At 42.8% G+C, this 14,095-nt stretch overlaps 1 protein-coding gene across 3 annotated transcripts in view; it reads left to right on the top strand.

Annotated features, from left to right (window-relative positions):
- prdm6 (PR domain containing 6) overlaps positions 1–14,095 on the top strand; it is a 66,288-nt gene that overhangs the window by 33,362 nt on the left and 18,831 nt on the right. For all 3 annotated transcript variants that reach the window (XM_064297228.1, XM_064297227.1, XM_064297229.1), the window contains 2 exons: positions 5,939–6,066; positions 9,785–9,909. In XM_064297228.1, the coding sequence (XP_064153298.1) occupies positions 5,939–6,066; positions 9,785–9,909 (253 nt within the window). The remainder of the gene's footprint in view (positions 1–5,938; positions 6,067–9,784; positions 9,910–14,095) is intronic.

Raw genomic sequence — 14,095 nt, 5'->3', positions numbered from 1 at the left:
TTTTTGAGGAATCAGCGCAGGTTGAATATACAAACATATGCACGTATACATAATTCTGTATACATGAAAAATGTATACAGAATCAGAGACAGAAATTTTTTTTTTTTTTCATTCTAAAATTTGGCTGAGTGATTTTTTGAGGAATCATTGTGCAGGTAGAGCGTTCTAACACATGCACAGCCCTCCTGTGATCGCTAACATTTTAACAAGCCTCCATGGGGTCTGTGGGCTCCCTTGGCCAGCTCGCATTAGCAGGTCGGCTGGTCAGCGTCAAAAAAGGGGGGGTGCTGCTCGTTCAGGTCTGACCCTCATCTGGGGAGGGGGGGCAGACTGGCGAGCCGAGCCCAGATAACATAAATCGGCTTTATGGAGTGTTTACAGTAATTCTTGCTTAGAGCCGTAACGAACCTGCCCCACTCAGTAGATTAGACTACAATGACGGTTATCAATCAAAGTGTGTTTTCTGGACTGCCTTCCCATATATAACCGTGTCCGCGGGGGCCAAGGGAGCCAGGGGACGGTCCGGGGGATTCCTGTGAGCTGATGCAATGCTTAACGGTTTTTTTCGAGGTCCAGCGAGCTATCTCAGGCCTGAGGCCCCGTTGGCCATTTCTGCGCTGAATGGTTTTCACACACACACACACACACACACACACACACACACACACACCTCGCTCTGAAACTTAACCTGTACAAAGAATCAGACGTGAACCGCAGGCACGCTCGCTAAAGAGCGTCGGCCGATGTTGACGTTTTTTAAAAAGTAAAGGGGTGACACGAGTTGGATGACTATAAGACGATTTTGTCTGCAAGAGCTGACCCACTTCAGCGTGTACTGTCAAACATAAAGAAAATGAAGAGACAATGAAAGATGGCGTAGGCTTGCTCGCGTGAAAATTGATATACATGGAAAAATGCAAGGAAAATATGTCTCTTGTTAAATGTTCTGCTACTCATTTTCAAACTAGAAATGGTTTGAAAGGCAAATAAATCATTTTATAATCTGAACACTATCATATCTGTAATGTCTATAAGGCATGAGCAGATGTAACCTATATTTACAGTCCTATATTAATATATAACAACACTTTATTCAACACCTTTGTGTGTCATGTGATCCGCTGTCATTCGTTTAACCTGTTTGTGATTTATTGAAGTTTAGCGGTATATTTTACTTCATGTTGATGTGGCGACATCGTACAACGATGAAAGGATAGAGGGGACGCATTTAGAATATTCAAAAGTCTGAAACTTATTAGCGCTGAATAGTCTTTGAACACAGTTGTCAGATTGAGATACTTCAGTGAGGTGATGCATCATCTGTTGTGATAGCTTGGGCGGCTTGTGTGCAAAACTCACAAGCATTTCTGTATCTCCTCACGAACAGTTTTGGACAGCAGATTGAATAGCAAAAACAGCAGAACGACACGAAAGTTTGCTCTGTGCAGTCATTCAACACAGAAAATGCGGTTGCTAGGGAACATGAATTATAGTGCCAGGAACCGAGAACTTGTCTTGTGTAATTTTCTGCAAGAGAACCCCAAAGTCTAAACACACCTTCGCGAGTCTCTGTTTTTGACACAAGACCCAAATGAGAGTGTCTTGCTTTCAAATGAAACTTGTTCGGAACTGACAAGTACTATAACACTTGCTTTCGTTTGGATCGTACCCGTGTTGATCTTAGCAATGATCCATGGCAATGATGAGTTTGCGTAAGCATCTTTTTTGTTTATCCTCGCATTCATATTTTTAGTCTTTCCTGGTCAGATTTGTGAATGTGTTCAATTTGTTTAAGGAAAGTGTCATTTTTCTACTCTCTGTATATAAATATTACAGTATATTCTTCCCTGTGCACTGAAGAACGTTTAGTAAAATGTCTGCGTTGATGTTGTGCGTTGTGACCCAGCGAGAAACTCATTCTGAAGCGTGTTATTGATTTCTGTTGACTACTGGCGGTGTTTATACTGGCTGTAATCTCAACAGCCGGCGGCGACGTGACCTCACATATCGCTCTCGATGGTGTGTTGAAATCCAGATGAGCGTATATATCACGCTCGTGAGGAGCCTCTCTCGATTCCTCCCGTAAACAGGTTTTGAATAATTCCAAACAAACGGCGAAAATTACAGCCGAGCGTTTGCGGTAAATCTCGTACGCTCTGAGCTTTGGTGTCCAGCTGAATGTGGGGGGGGGGGGGGAGGTGGAGGGGGGGGATGGAAAGCGTTACATGTAACAGCGGGAAGAGAAGAATATCTCCCTTTCAGTTGAAGGAGAGGAGCCTGTCCTCGGCAGGACACCCTGGAAAGGCTCCAACATCAAAGAGGGGTGGCTCTGGTGAGTCAAACGCAGAGCTGCTGCGGAGGGCAGGGAAATGGATGGACTGTCAGGAGTTTTTCAAGTGGAGACATTTTTTTTCCCAGGGACGGGGGGGGAGGTGAAGGGCCCAGCGTCTCCCTCCGATCGCTGAGCGGCCTTCGCTAATGAAAAGCTGATTTGCGCTCTGTCCCTCTCATGGTCTAGTGTGTGTGTGTGTGTGTGTGTGTGTGTGTGCGTGTGTGCGTGTGCGTGTGTGTGTGTTTGTGTGTGTGTGTGTGTGGGTGTGTGGGTGTGTGGGTGGGTGTGTGCGTGTGCGTGTGTGTGTGTGGGTGTGTGTGTGTGTGTGTGTGTGTGGGTGTGCATGTGTGATGTGTGCATGTGTGTTCGTGTACGTTTTTGTGTATAACTTGTGCATAAGCATGCAAGGGTGTTTGTGTGTACGTGTGCATGCATGCGTGCGTGTGTGTTTGTGTGTGTCCGTGTGCACATCCATTTGTACATGTACATGTGGATTGGTGAATGTGTTCCATTTCTATATATTTGTGTTTGGAGGTGTATGTGTCGGTGTACACGTGTAACTGTCAAAGTGTGTATGCAGACAGTTAGTGAAGTAAACGATGAGGACCTGCTTCCCAAAGCTCCCTGTGTTCATAGTTCAGCCCTCTTCTCTCCAGACACACCAGCTGTAAACAGTCCTACTTCCAGTCCTTCGTGAGAGGATGTGGCTGTCATTCTCTGCAAAGGTCTTTCTATATAATGTAAACTGAAATTGTACTGCAAGCTTTTGCTGTTGTTGGGAAACCTTGAACAAACAAGGAGTAAGGAATAATAATAAAATCACCAGAACATATTCCCTTCTGCCTAGTCCATTACAAGCTGACACACTTAATGATATATTTTCTGCAAATCTTGATCGCAGTAACATTTTAATCAAAATACTTTTCTTGCTGGAATGCTAGAACATCTCTCACGAGTCTACCATTTCATGTGGAATTCCAGATTATAAATACTTGAACAATTGCAAAAAAATACATATTTCATAATCTCTTGGAGGGGTCGTGTTATCTCTGTCTCTGGGCAGGCCGCGACCTCCCTGCGGTGTTTCTCGGTCCTCTGACATTCGCTGCTTTCCACGTGCCGGTGTCTCAGTTTAATATCACTCCCCTCGACTTTCAAGTGTTACGGTGTCAGCAGCTGCGGCGTCGGACCGGCCAGCTGAGAGACGTCAAGTCGAGCACCTAAAGTAAAAAAACCGCTTTCCGAAACAGTCGCACAATATCAACACAGTACGCATTTGTATATGTCAGAATGTGTAGTGTAAAAAAAAAAAGTGGCGTGGGATTTTTTTTCAGTGAACTAGCTGTCAGACGGGCCTACGTGTCACTGGAAGCCCTGGGTTTTCCAAGCTCTGTTCTTTTATGACGCGCAGCAATTCGCGAAGACTGACTGTAATTTAGAGTTACGACTGGATTTGTTATGCATATAAATAACGTTGACCAAATAAAATAAATAATTAACCGCTGTTGGCTGACATGCAGCGTGTGATTTTAGATATCATTTACTAATCTAAAACAAACATTAAATCTGCATGTCACAGGACAGGAGCGAATAAACAACAGCCATAATTAATAACTCCATGTTTTTATCATCCGCACCACTATCATGGTTGCCATATCATCATCCCCATATGAAACACAGTTTTGTATCTGTACTTCAGGTTTTTTGATGTTAAAATTTTGAAGAGTTTTTTTTTTTCTTTCTGAACTGTGTACCGCGTAACACAAGACTGCGTCCGTCCAGCGAGGCGATGCCTCCTTCCCGCGAACAGTTCTGTTAAAAACCGGCCAGAGGGCCCGGTCCTGATCTTGTGTAACAGACCGCTCCAGCGTAGGCAATGCCTCAAGCATTCTATCATGTTGTCAGAGAGGGGTGGAGGTTCACAAAAAAAAGATTCAGGAGGATGAGAAAGAGGGATCGCCGCGGACAAACTAGATGTCAGGGACTCAATGGGGTCAGCGGGGTCCTGAAAGCCAGCGCTCGGCGCGATCGCGGAGACGAGCCCGGGGTCTGTAACCTCCGGACCGCGTGATGAATGGCCGTAGAAGGAGGTAGAATTGTTTCGCGAATTTATTTGAAAAAAATAGCCGTTTTGACATTTCGCATTTCCTATCATCTGTGAAAGGACCTGTCGACCGATTTGTTGGGCCAGTTTCGCGAGTGTTTTGTCACATTCGGCTCTCGGGCTCCAGATCAGAAGGTAAGCTATCGTGTGCCGCGAAGCTAAACCGCTACACACGCGATGCTAATGTTTGAATAGCGGAGGGTGGCCGTGATGAGGGCACTTCTCTGGGCTTTCCACTTTTCCAGGGCCCCTAAGATTGAAGTACCCCATGAGCTGTGCTGAGCTGAGTGTACCGTGTCTATAAATTGTTATGATGTGTCTGTCACTGCATTATTCTACATACACTGGAGAAAATTCATAAATGCTAATAATTCAATTAAATTATATTTCTAAAAGCTAAATACTTCAATTGATACAGTAAAGGGAAGGTTCAAAAGTTCATAGTTCTTGGTGCTAATGGTGTGAAGCGAACTTTTGCAGAACAGAGATTTGTGCAGACTGTATAAAACACTCCCGAACAGATGTAATAATATAAACACTATTCTGACCTGCGCATGTCTTCATCATGGTAATTAACCTAATGGCAGATGATAATTTCATCATGAAAGCAAATATATTTTGAATGATTGGATGAAGTACTCTCAGCTGACTTCAGGCTTTTAATGCAGAGTTTTAGTTCATTATGCTCACAAATAGCATCTGCAGGGAGATAAAAGTATATAATTTAGAGAAGTTACCAAAGTGAAAAGTGATAAAGAGCCTGATTAGTGCCAGGATGAAAATGCAGTGAAAAAATATAATAGCCACTCTAAACAGGCCTTCTTGCTTTTTTTTTTGATGTTTCGCTGCATTGATACCCCATTACACTGCATCTTTAAATCTTGTGTTGGCACGGGGAGAGAAACCTAGCCTCCCATGGGCTCAGCATAACATGGCAAGCAAAGCAGATGTTCTCATCATCCTCTTGGAACTTCCCCTGCAAAAAAAGACCCAAATAAAAATAAATAAATAAATAAATTTAAAAAAATTATGCAGTCTCAAGACCTTATCCGAGTGTGGGAGATTCCAGGGATTCTCGGCATTGCAGATCCCAGCAGCGTGCTGGTTGGAATGGCGATTACAAAACAGAACTGAAATAGCCTTCTCCGGAATACTGCCACATCGTGCCGTTGTGTCCCTGTCACTGGAGTGGTGGGGGGGGGGGGGTGGGGGGTGGAAAAGCCAACCCACAAAAATGCCATCCTTTATCTGGTTATCCTTTATCTTTAGCCGTCGGTCTCCTGGGCCCTGCGCTGTCTGATCCATGGAGATCCACTGGATTTCAGTCAGGCTTAGTCCTTGTTACAGATTGAGCTTTGATTGTGGAAGACTTCAACATATACAGTATACTGAATGGGAGGATCATTCCCACAAATTGATGGCTGTAAAATTAAAAATGTAAATAAACCAAAACATTATCACAGCCTGCAGTAGTGAGCTGACCTAACCTTTTTGCCTTTCAGATCTACGACCAGGAAGGAACGTTACAGCACTTTATCGACGGCAACGAGCCGAGCAAGTCGAGCTGGATGAGATACATCCGCTGTGCTCGGCATTGTGGGGAGCAGAACATGATGGTCGTCCAATACAGGTACAGTACAGAGAGCGTGTTAACCTATGACCTTCACTGTGCATTGTGGTGCCTATTGGTTGTACATTAGCTGCAGTTCATAAATGCATGCACACATATGTAAATACATATGTACCTGCATACAAACAGCTCATTCATGCTCACGTACATAGGTAAAAATACCCAGACATGCTGTATGTCAAATGGATATTTTTTATAGGTATGTTATATCCTTATATTTAGTAGTGTAATCATATGGAAAAATATTTTTTTGGGCTTGGTGGATGCATGGAATGGAATGGGAAGAATTTTCATTTGAAGATAAGTTGCATAAACGTACACTGTTGCGTAAAAATGGCCACCAAACCATTCTGCCAGACAAGGGACGTAACACGCAAGAACTTTGATCCAGGTACATTAGTACCTGGATCAAAAGGGAAGGTAAAGCAGTGTGCTGGTATGCTGAATGACAGAGAGAGGCCCTGAAGCCTTTGCAAACCTGCCATAATGTCAGTTGTGTTCCTTTAAATCAATCAATCAACCAATCAATTAATGGCTTTCAATGTAGCCCTGCCTGTTACCTCTTTCATAGCAGTGGTGTTACAACAGTGAGCACAAAAAGCCTAGCATGGTAGCTATATAACTCCCTACTGAAATAATGGCCTGGATTGAATCAACATTTGTCATTAACTATGACTGCAATTATTAAGCGCAGTTATTACTTATTTTATTAACATTCACAACAGTGAATAAAGAAGTCTGTTTTCTCCATAACAGCTGACGTCCCAGCTTTCCGATTGACTGCATCTGGGCTTTTATCTTGATGTTCATTTTGACCTCTAATGACCTTCTGGTGCATTTATCTCCAAATCTGGACTTTTCAATAAATATCCATCCTGCTTTTTTTTTTTTGGTGAAAAAGCTTGGTGGAACTTAAAATGGCAAGAGTAACATCATGTAATTTAAGTTTGCAAAGACAGGATAGAGGTTGAGGAGAGATTAATCTCTCTAGCGTGACTGAGTGTTAAGTAATTTTTAATGTAATTTGGACCGAGGAAATAAAATGAGTGATACTGAACATGGTTGTTTAAAAACTCATTCAAAACATAATCAGAACGGAATGTAATTGTGGTTTCTATGTGTAAAATCAAAGTCTGTTTTATAGCCATAGGGAAAAGTTTGGTTTCTCTGGATGAAACAATTCTGTCTCATCAAGAAGAGGGCCAGAATTGTGATCTTGTTTCTTTTAACTCTACATTCAGAAAATTGGTGCTGCTCTTCCAAAGATTTCATTTGACCTGAGTATATAAATATACAAGTTTAACCCTTGGATTTCTGTTCATTGCATACCTTTACTTTCACAAACCTTAAAAATAAATGTCAGTCTTAGAGTTTTACCCAGCACTAACGAACAAATGTCAGTTAAAGCCATATTTTGTGTCATAAAGATGCTATATTGCGTTTCTCGATCATTGTATTAAAATTGCGACATTTTTGCGTGAGGTCAAAAATTGACGTCCAAGTTGCAGTTACCTGGCTGTGGTAAATCTGGACTGTATTGGTGGCAACTTCTGTTTTTGCAGCAGGTTATTTCTTACCTTGTTGCCCATTAGCGCCCCCTCTGGTTGATCGGATACCTGTTGTGAGTTGATTGAAGCATCTCTAGGTTCCCATTTGTCCTCCGTCAGCTGACTCATTTTACATGACTCAACATAACACCGGTCGAGGAATTCTTGTGTTGGCTTTTTCAGTGAGCTGTGCAACTGAGATACCCAGTAATATTTCTCACGAAACTAATAATTATCCGAAATGTGACATATTAATAGATGTTTGTCAGGTTTTAGTATTGAATGTGCCTCAGTTTTATAAGATGGCCTGGGAAACACAATTTATCGCCGTGCTAATGTCAATATTTGCAAATGTGAAGTGCGCTTTTAATCAGTCTGATAAAAATGAATTTAATGGGTTTGGGAACGCTGTCGAGACCTGACACAAAACAAAATGAAACCGAACAGAAAATAAAAAGGGCAAACTCTTTGGATGTGAATCCTCAGGTGGCTCAAGGACGCACGTCAGTGGCTACAGGAGAACGCCCTGGCGTTGTTCAGTTCCTAGCTGCCCATTGGCTGACAAACTTAATTGGTAAAATATAGCGCTCCTGATAGGCTACGCCAACCGCTCAGGAAATAACAAGTCCTCGCCACAGTCGAGTATGTAGCGGAAAGCCCGTGCGGTAAGACGGCTAGCCCGGCTAGCCCGCCTTGTGGTCCTCCGAGTTCTCCGCCCGCGGGTAACGGGCACAGACGTAACGGAGAACGTCGAACGTCGTCCCCGGCGCGGCCCGTCGTCCCGGCCCCCCGAGCGACCGAGCGAGCGATCGTCCGCCGGCGAGCCCGTCAGCTGGTTTGAATCCCCGCGTGTTATGATTCGCCGTATCGAGGAGGAATTCTCTTCAAAGCCGGCCCGTGATTGATCGACCCTGGGACGGCTGTTTTGTTTTCGCTCTGACAGTAATGTTCGCTGGCGTGCGCTCCGGTTTCGGCCCCGCGTCGGGACGTCCCGCCGTCGTCTTTATGACTCATCCAACCACAATACTAAATACATGTCGGCAAGGGAAATATTATCCGAAACGAAAAAAATGCCTTTGATGTGCCTCGGCGCGCTGAGATCTGTGCAAGTTTTTTGGAAGCGGGCGGCCGGGGCTTGTAAGAAACGGTGTACGTTTACACTCTTTCACCCCCTCTCTCCGAAAAAGTGAGGGACCACCCATCGCTCAGAAAACAGCCCTCTTTCAGCGGCCAACTGAGTCATTTAGTCCAAGTACATTTATTTGTGCGCTGCAGTGTTTATGTTAAGTGAGGCCAAACTGAGAGACGAAACGTTACAAGGGTATAAAATACGCGCTACGCTGGTGTTTTTTTCCCCCCTCAGGTTACGAGATGTGTGTGATTTATTGGCTCGTACCTCGTTTTATTTTTGTGTCTTGGTGGAAAGAATTAATAAAATTCACAGGCTTCAGCAGGGGCTGCTGAGACCAAAGCTCGGAGTTTTTTGTCAAATATTTGTAGAATTTTCTTTTTTATTATTCTTCTTATTATTGCTGATATATTTTAAAGTATATGGGGGTAAAAAAAGCGTTCTGCTAACCCGGCGAAAAGTCTGGGAATCGCAGCATGGCCACACATGTAAGGGCCCAGAAGATAAATTTAAATTTTTGCAGCTGCAAGTAAAATATTTCGATTCTGCAGCTTGTATCGATCTCTGTTTTATCACTGCCAGGGGCAGCTTTGCAGTGACAGAATGTCTTCGGTCGTGCATATCTCCCTGCCACGGGAATGTGGCAGAGGCCTTCTGTTCCGCGATTGGTTCATTAAAAAGGGTTGCATCAGTGCTGACACTTTCTATCGGTTAGAAGAAAAAAAAAGAAAATCTTTAGCTCATTGCCTGCAGAGTTTTTCCAAGAATAAAGAGGGGGGAAAAAACGCAGTGATTCTTGAGCATGTACTGGATTACACAGTACTTCTGTCCAAGAGCACGCAGCCCTGTTGCAGACAGTTCTTCACATTGCCCACATATGATTTTTATTTAGCACAGAGTAATATATGTATTCATATTTATATTATCATTTATGCACGGTATTCACTGCTGGCTGCTCTGTGGAGATGCGTAGCACGTTGTGTTATGCTATGCCCACATTGTGTTATGAATGCTAAGTTGCGGCTGTGTCTCCCGTGTGCAGGTCGTGCATATTCTACAGAGCCTGCATGGACATCCCTCGAGGGACGGAGCTCCTCGTCTGGTACAATGACAGCTACACCTCCTTTTTCGGGATCCCCCTACAATGCATCGCACAGGATGAGAACCGTAAGAGACCTCTGCTCTTCTCAAATGCCTCCGCGCTTCAGCGTACCCTACGCGTCTCCTTCCTGATCACTTCACAGTGTGCCTCCTGCACCTCCCCTCACTCAAACTTCTCTTTTCCTCACTTTGTGGTCCCTCAAACACTTCTCTCAGCAAACCAAAGTACAGCATCCCTCACACACCTCCTCACACCCAGAGCTCACTGACCCTCAGACACCTCCTCTCTCCCAAAGCTCACTGACCATCATGCAACTCCTCTCTCCCAAAGCTCACTGACCATCATGCACCTCCTCTCTCCCAAAGCTCACTGACTCTCACACACCTCCTCTCTCCCAAAGCTCAGCCTCTCACGCACCTCTTCTCCTCTATTTCTCCGCTCTGCTTATCACACACTTCCTCTCTCCCTAAGTACAGCATCCCTCACACACCTCCTCTCTCCCAAAGCTCAATGACCATCACACACCTCCTCTCTCCCAAAGCACACTGACTCTCACCCACCTCCTCTCCTTTAGTTCTCCACTCTGTTTATCACACACCTCCTTTCACATAGTCTTTATTGTTCCTCATACTCCTGTCTTCCCACTCTCCACGTCGTTACTGTGAGATCTGTCATGCTGTCTACTCTGTCTCTTCTTTAATGTATACAGCTCTTTTATATGGGAATACAAATGTATTAGTCGGTCTTGTCTTTGTCAGTCTGCCTTCCATTTGCCTTGTCCTATTTGTACTTGTTTTCAGTGTCATTTTAAATTTGAAGAGAAAACACATGCACTTGCAGGCATTAATATACGCAAACCTACCCCTGGATGTGGTCGGCTACATACTGCAGATCAGTGCGTAATTACCAATATCCAAATGCAGGCATAACATATTCCATAAAATAATGGCCATTTTGTGAGATGTCAGTGGAGTTTAGACACAGTGTTGTATCTAGTAAGATATGCTATGGTTGAGCCTGTTGGTGTACTCGCTGTGTGGTTTACAGAGATCTGCTTGGAGGGCTGGCTTTTATGGGCAGGTAGTTCTCTTTGAAAACCAGATGACAGCCGTTGCTGTGAGGCTTTATGGCTTGTCTGAGACCGGTTAACTCCGTTAAGAACGTTCTCCCTGTCGTACACTCTGGCCCCTGGTCATTTAGATGTACTTTCGTCCGGCAAAGAACGGTATGTTTTCTCAAAGTACCCTTTTTGAAACGAGTGAATAATTCCCACACTGTACAGAATTTTGTAATAATATTCTGCTGTGATCTATGGTTTGGGATTATTTGTCTGTAAATGGACGTTTTTCTTCACATTCAGTTTTGGTTTTTTTGTGAAGAGGCACTTGGTTTTTAAACCCAGTTTCAGTCATGGATGTTAGTTTAATTGGTTGTCATCCTTCTGATTAAATTATAAGAATGGAACAGTTTACTGTTTTTAAGAAATATGCAGTTATAGAAGACCAGGCTTGATGAAAACCAGAATAGCTCTCATGTGTGCTGTGATGTTGAAGCAATCTTTGTGTTTTAGTTGTGGTCATTTTCTTTATTATAGAAATAATAAAACATCCTTCTCATCACTAAAACCTCCCTCTCAACTCTAGAACAGATGAATGGGCTGTACTTTTTATTGAAAAGTCAGTTGTTGCATTTCATAGGAATATTATCAGTTTTCTGGATCTAATGTCTTTGGTCTGCACATCTGGATTATTTAGTATTATCTGCATGTCTATGCACATTCGTTAACCAGAGTGTATTTATGACAATACTGGGTACACGACAACATTACACCACTATCTCTGTCAATCTTGCACCACAGGGTAAGCCAGTGCACATGTTTCAAACTCCACACAGTCAGCTCACCCTGAAACAGACAGAAAACCTTGCAACCACTATTGTATTCAGCTAATGCCAATAAGCCAAAAGACTGATTTCTAGTGAGGGCCTGTTCTTGTGTTTACATGTATGTGTTCTGTAGTGGTTAATTAATTAACCTTACTGAATTCAACTGAATAACGCAAATAGTCATATAATGTGACAATGTAAATAGTAGTGATGGTATGATATGCTGTGTGACTGGGCTTCCAAAAATATACTTGAGAGGCACAGAATAGCTGGACACAAAAATTCCAGTTTTCACCCACATTTTATTAGAGAGAGAGAGCGAGTTCTCAAATAAACAAACAAAGGAATATCTTCACCAGTCACCGTCACGGGATCCTGGCAAAAATAATAAACTAAAATAACAAAGACAAATAAACCAATCAACAGGAAAGCTTTCAGCTTGCTGTCATGTTTCACGCTCTCTCACTCTTTCTCTCAACTCTCTGCTCTGCTCTGGCTCTCTTTCTCACACTCTCTCTCTCCCTCTCTCTCATTCTGCTCTCTCTCTCTCTCTGTCTCTCTCTCTGTTCTTGCTCTCTCTGCTCTCTCTCTGCTCTCGCTCTCTCTCTCTCTGTCTCGCTCTCTTCTCCCCCTCTCTCCCTTTCTCTCTCTACTGTGGTAAGTGGCAGACTTTTAAAGCTTGGGCTAACAACCCCAGTACCCACTTTATCCGGTAGGCCTGGTCCCAGATTATTATATATTCCCTTCTCCCGGACCAAGCCTAGCCACTGTTGCTAATATCCTCGGCTAGTGGCCGTGGGGCAAAAGGCCCACCATAAGTGTACTCTTGGGCCTTTGATTATTTCAGAAGAAGAAAAAGTATTATTCAGAAATCGTGCTCATGTGCAGATCTGCATGTGCACAATCTCAAATCCTCCCACTCCCACATGACGTAATAAGTAATAGATATGTTTTAATTTACGCATCAATTGTTAAAAAATAGTATGTGGGAAATGTGGTCCATGTGCACCAGTTTTCAAATGAATCTGGCTCCTTAGAAGAAGAAGTGCTTGAGGAACTTTGATCTACTCTACTGTACATGTTATGTGGTCCATAGGGTAAGGTTACACTCGAGCATGAATGAAGAGTGGAGGCCATCTAAATTGTTTTTTTGGGGTGACATCATCAAAGACAAAAACTTTTATTTTGTGGGCGAGTTTGGGAAAAGCCACTCACTTTATTTCTGTCATCGGTGAGCACCTCCTCCTCGATTGTTCTGGATATATCAAGAGCCACAATAGAAACGGAACGGATGTTGAATATGGAAAAATGTTGAATATGTAGTTTATATTCAGTATAATCCCATGGTTAAATTTCTGCCTCTATAACTGAAGACAGGGTTAGGACAGTATTAGTAAAGCTCTAATATGGACTTTTCTAATATAAATTTTTCTGTTTTCAATCAGTTCATGAGATTTCTCGGCCAAATCATCACTACAAGATTCTTTGAAATGCACCAGACGACCCCTCATTTGAAACAGACATGTATATGTTTTTAATACAATTTTTATGCAAAAAATAGTATTAGAAACATTCCATTGCCATTGAATACATCTTTCTTTGCCCCCAGAACAATTACAAACAACAAAGTGTTTATTGTAACAACAAACAGTACGCAATGGTATTTCGAAGGTCTTTCGGAAAACTCAGTATGTTTGCTTTTTATTACAGTGCAAATTTTGATTATTTTTCCGATCGTGCAGAGCACTGTTCTTTTTAAAATGTCTCATTTCTTATTGCTGTATTCCCGTGACTGGTTGTAATTTTCTGAGTTTTTTGAGGAAGACACGCAGTGGACTGTAGTATCTGGATCAAATAGTCTGCCATATCAGAGATAGCACTAAAACTGTATTCCTGGGTCAATTAATCAGGGAACTGGGATTTCATAGCAAGGATCTAATTTGGGTAGTTATACACGTGCACACTGTGCATATATACAATTTTTTATATATATAAGTCAAAGTTAAGGACCCAAATGTTGCTTCAGCCCAAGCCAGCGAGAGATCAACTTCGAGAGCGGCTTTTCAGTTTGTGTTGTTTTGACAGTGGCCTGTCACGGTAGTCCGAGACACATTTCTGAAACATTTATTTCTGGATCGTGCTGATTGGTCTTGGCACTTTGATTGATGATACGTGTCTTGTTCTTTTGTGTGAAAACAGCTGAATACCATTAGGAGAAATGATAAAATGCAGTTTGATTTGACAGTATCAGTACAGTACAAACACGCACAAAAAAGAACAGTACAAAAACCCACAGCAAGCACCACACAGTGCGGTAGCAAATAAGCGACACCACAATGAGTGTTTTCTTTGTTTTTCCAATGAAAA

The sequence above is a fragment of the Anguilla rostrata genome, chromosome 10 (genome assembly GCF_018555375.3).
Source record: "Anguilla rostrata isolate EN2019 chromosome 10, ASM1855537v3, whole genome shotgun sequence".
NCBI classification, from domain to species: domain Eukaryota; kingdom Metazoa; phylum Chordata; class Actinopteri; order Anguilliformes; family Anguillidae; genus Anguilla; species Anguilla rostrata.
This window is presented reverse-complemented; position numbering and strand designations above follow the sequence as displayed.